General features: G+C 32.2%; 1 protein-coding gene across 1 annotated transcript; it reads left to right on the top strand.

Annotated features, from left to right (window-relative positions):
* Positions 1–1047: 1047 nt before the first annotated feature.
* Positions 1048–1630, top strand: LOC112742336 (sodium/hydrogen exchanger 3-like; the record flags this gene model as incomplete). The annotated part of the gene is made up of 4 exons (XM_025791572.2): positions 1048–1154; positions 1236–1374; positions 1460–1527; positions 1621–1630. Coding segments are annotated over 4 exons (324 nt in total), but the record flags the coding sequence as incomplete, so codon positions are not given.
* Between the last annotated feature and the right edge of the window lie 2948 nt (positions 1631–4578).

The raw sequence follows: 4578 nt of genomic DNA, 5'->3' as shown, positions 1-4578 counted from the left end.
TATTACAACATATTTTTAATCAACATATTATAAGTGATGTCTTAAATAAATTAAAAGACACTTAACAAGTGTTGCTCTATCAAATATATAAAACAATTATTATAAAGTCAATATGTTACATTTTATAAGTGTTGTCTTTAAATTTATTTTAAATTTCGTCTCCTAAGTGTTGCCTAAAATTTTTAATACCTTTCTCGAAAATAAATCTTATAATTGGTACATTATTTAGCTTTGCTTCCCAGTTTCCAGTTTTCCACCGATTTTGAAATAAAACGAATCCAACTTATCAGGAAATAATAGAAGTATTTCTCAAACGAGAACGAGCAAGGAAAGGGACTAAGTCTATGGTTCTACATTGTGCTGAAAAAAGTGAGCACGGCGATGGGGAGGGATACGGAGAATGACGAAGAGAACGAGAGAAAGGGAGATCCGCCATCGAAGGAGGAAGAAGAGAAAGATGGAGAAGGCGACAATGGAGAGAGAAGTCGCCACCGTCGCTTCCTGCACCTCTAGAGCTATCTCTGCCTTGCACTGCTGTTGCCGTTTCTATCTTGCGCTGCCGGATCCGCTACTACTGTAATCCCTCTTCTCTGCCTTGCACAGCCTGAGCCGTCTCTGTTTGTCGTCGCTGCTCGATGGTCGTCGTCGGCTCGTCAATGCCTCATGTCCTCGCTGCTCTGCCTGAGCCGTCTCTGCTGTAATCCTCACTGCTCGCTGCAATCATGTCTCAGGTTAGGGTTTTTTCTCCTCCGTAATCTTAGGAAGCTAATTATATTCTCAGATTGGGGAAATTGAGGAATGTTTTTATGTCTAATCATGTCTCAGGTTAGGGTTGCTCTTATGATACTGATGGCTTACCTTTCATACATGCTTGTTGAGGTGAGAATCTCCTTTTAATTTTAATGGAGGTATTTTTCCATGTCTATTCATTACATGATGCAATTAATTCCAATACTAATAATTTTATTTTCAAGAGTCACAACCAAGTACGTCAAAAATTTCAACATGTTTGATTTATTATGAGATTGCTGATCTGAATTAACCTATTGCGGGCATGTTTTTGCAACATTGTCATTCATTGCTGAGATATTTATATTCCTTTATGTTGGGATGGATGCACTGGACATAGAGAAGTGGCGATTCATAAGCCAAAGGTAATACTAACATTTCTAGATTAATAAACTTTGTAAAACATGAAAATTTTAATTAACATTTTTGGTCTCTTGATTCATTAGTCCTGGAAAATCAGTTGGGATCAGTTCAGTGCTTCTAGGACTTATCCTAGTTGGAAGAGCAGCATTTGTTTTCCCTCTTTCATTCTTATCCAATTTGCTCCAGAAATCCCCACATGTGAAAATTGACATGAAGCAACAAGTATGTGTTTTCTTTCCCTGTTTCAATTTCTTTTCAAAGCCTTCCTTGGTACATGACTCCTGTCTCCTATGATCTTGTTTCACAGGTCACAATCTGGTGGTCTGGTCTCATGCGAGGTGCTGTTTCTATAGCACTTGCTTACAACCAGGTGAAGTAATCAAACTTCATGGCTAGCTGTCAATACTAACTAAATCTATGTCTGGTTTAGCAATAAACTGAATCCTAAATCTGTGTCTTGTTTCACAGGTACCTATGATTCTGCCTATTTTTTTTTCTTTTCCATTTTCGTGCCTTGAATCCTAATTTTAATAATATTGTTGCTATTGTAGCATTTTTGGTAATAATGTTGATGTTTCAAGCTTCTCTAGTTTCTGCTCACCATTCATCTCTTACCAAAAGAAGAGTGGCAGGAGTTGATTCAGGTTCCTCTCTTATTTAATCTTATGAGATGTTAAGATATATTCAGCTAGATCTAAATTTACAAATTAATTTAATTGGTTTGTCACATTTCTCTGGAGTTGTTAAGATATAAATAAATATATTTATAATTTTTTATTATTAAAAAAGTTATTGTGAAATTTGATATATTTCATTTCTACTTCTGATTGTTTGGTGAACAAATCTCACCGATTAATATGTTCGCCATTGCGTCAAAGTTAGTTTTCTATCTTCAGTGTTTTAATCTTACTTACATAAAAGTAATTAACCTGTGGCATTAAAATTACAAAAAGATTATTGTAGATATAAATAAATATATTCAGTTGTTATTGATTTGGTATGCCAGTTCAATTTCTTAGTGTAGCTATGTTGCTTGCTTGTTTCTACTTTTGAAAATTTTGTTATTGATTTGGCCTTCACTAGACTTTTGCAGAAACTATTTTTGTGTGTCATTATCTCAATTGCTATATCACTTTGTCTCCATCTCTATGATCTCTCTTTACACAATCCAAGCACTTTCCATAGGATAAGAATTTGAGTTACTTGAGAATTTGATCTATTGCCTTAGTTTTTTATTTAAAAAGATGACTCTACTTAGTTGTAGTTTTGAATGATAAGAATACATGAAGCTTATGGTTGATTATTGTAGCTGAATTTAAAATAAGTTGCACAAAAATTATATATGAAACACCCCCTTATATATGAATGAGTCTGAGTATTATTACCTGGCTATCTTGATGTGTATGTGTGTGTATGTGATTCATAAAAGAGTGATAATGTTGCGTGAACAAATTAATGGTGATGACTAGTGAGTGGACTTGTCTGATAGTGATAGTCAACTAAAAATGTCTCCTAAGCCTTACTTCTATCCATTTGAGAGTTGTGGAGATGTTAGTACAAGATGAAGACTTACTAAAAATGTCTCTTAAGCCTTACTTCTATCCATTTGATGAACCTGAAGATAAAGTTGGAGAAGATAACAGTTCGAGGCTATCCTCTAATATGTCCTCAGTTAGTGGTTCCAAAGAATAGAACTGTTCTGTTTGGACTCTGATCTAATATAAATTTGCAAGATCTGCATCTAGCTTTTTTCCTTGGCTATGTCATATATATGTGTATTTTTTAGGTATATAATAGAATCAATTGATTTGATTAATATATGCTGAATATGATAGAATCAATTGTTCAAGAGCTTTGTATTTGTCAAAGATTCTGCTAACAAAAACACTCATTCTAATTATTAGCTAGAGATCAAGCACAAAATTCAATATTAAGATTTTCAGTTTCTTTCAATAAATGTATTTTCCTTTGGATTCAATGCTACTAGATTAGGAGTTCCTCTTGTTTTTTGCTAGCTAGGCTACCAGCGAAGTTAGTAGAAGTGATAGTTTACAAAGAAGAAATTACAATTTTTGTTGTTGGATTAAAGTGATTCAAGTATCTATTTCAAAGTTTTATGCAATTTCGATAACAAATTTCGGAGAACTTCTAAAACCACTTTTTAATGAGGTAGCAAGAAAAGTTGCTGGATTTGGTCCTGAATGATAAGAAATCATGTATTTATAAGAATTAAGATGGTGACTTGCTAATTTTGCTTTAACAAATATTCTATTAGAAAAACTACAAAAAGCATTGCTCATGAATATATATATTTGTTAGGGGAATGCACAATTTAATATTCATATATAAGAAACATCCCCAGAGGTGAGGTCCTGTTACCCTTCACTCTTGTTGTTTAGAAGGAGTTTTTTAGACCTATTTATTGCTTTTATATCTATAGTAATTAATATCATAAGGAAATTTTTATTATAATTTTTCAGTTTTAATGGTAAGTTGTTTATTTTTTATTGTGTATTATTTGCAGATTTAGCATATGGGACAAGTCAAGCATGGATATAAAATATGCAAGTAGATTGACATTTTTTTGATAAATATTAATTACTATTTTGTTATGACAATTATTGTTAGACAATAATTTTATTATTTTGTTGAGAATTATTGATAAACATGTATTTGAAATACTAATTGAACTTTTTAATATCTATTTTAATTAGAATTTTATTATTAGTTATCTTGTCTCTTTTATAATTTTTTTCTATTGTACACAAATTTATTTATTAATTAAAATAATTATACATGTATGAACAAAAAATTTTATTAAAAATTTTATTTTTTGTATTTTTATTACAAAATTAATTTTTATTTTTATAAAAAAGACAACCCTTTTATTAGTTGCATATTTTGAATATTAGACAACACTTGTATGGTTGCATATCCAAAAGAAAAAGCAACACTTGCACAGGTTGCATATCCAAAAGAAAAGGCAACACTTGTATAAGTTGCATATCCAAAAGAAAAGGCAATACTTTAAAGGGTTGTATATTCAAAACTAATAGGCAACATTTCAAAGGATTGCAAATTTCAACTTATAAGCAACACGTAAAAGAGTTGCATTTTATTGCAAATAGGCAACACCTTTTAGTAGTGACCAAAATACGAGAGAAGAGACAACACTGCAAAAGTGTTGTCTCAAACACACCTTTGAAGTGTTGTTGTTTTTCAACCAAAGGCAACACTTACCAAGTGTTGCTCTCAAAAGCGTTGCTTTTGAAACAAAAAAGTGTTGCCTTGATCTAAGGCAACGGCTGCATATGCAACGCCGCCCAAAAACGTTACCTTAGGTCCAAAAGTATTGCCATAGATCCAAAGCAACCTTTTGTCAGCCTTTAGGCAACACTTTTTAAATGTTGCCTCAACCTAAAAATG

Source organism: Arachis hypogaea, chromosome 14, assembly GCF_003086295.3.
Source record: "Arachis hypogaea cultivar Tifrunner chromosome 14, arahy.Tifrunner.gnm2.J5K5, whole genome shotgun sequence".
In the NCBI taxonomy this organism is placed as follows: domain Eukaryota; kingdom Viridiplantae; phylum Streptophyta; class Magnoliopsida; order Fabales; family Fabaceae; genus Arachis; species Arachis hypogaea.
This window is presented reverse-complemented; position numbering and strand designations above follow the sequence as displayed.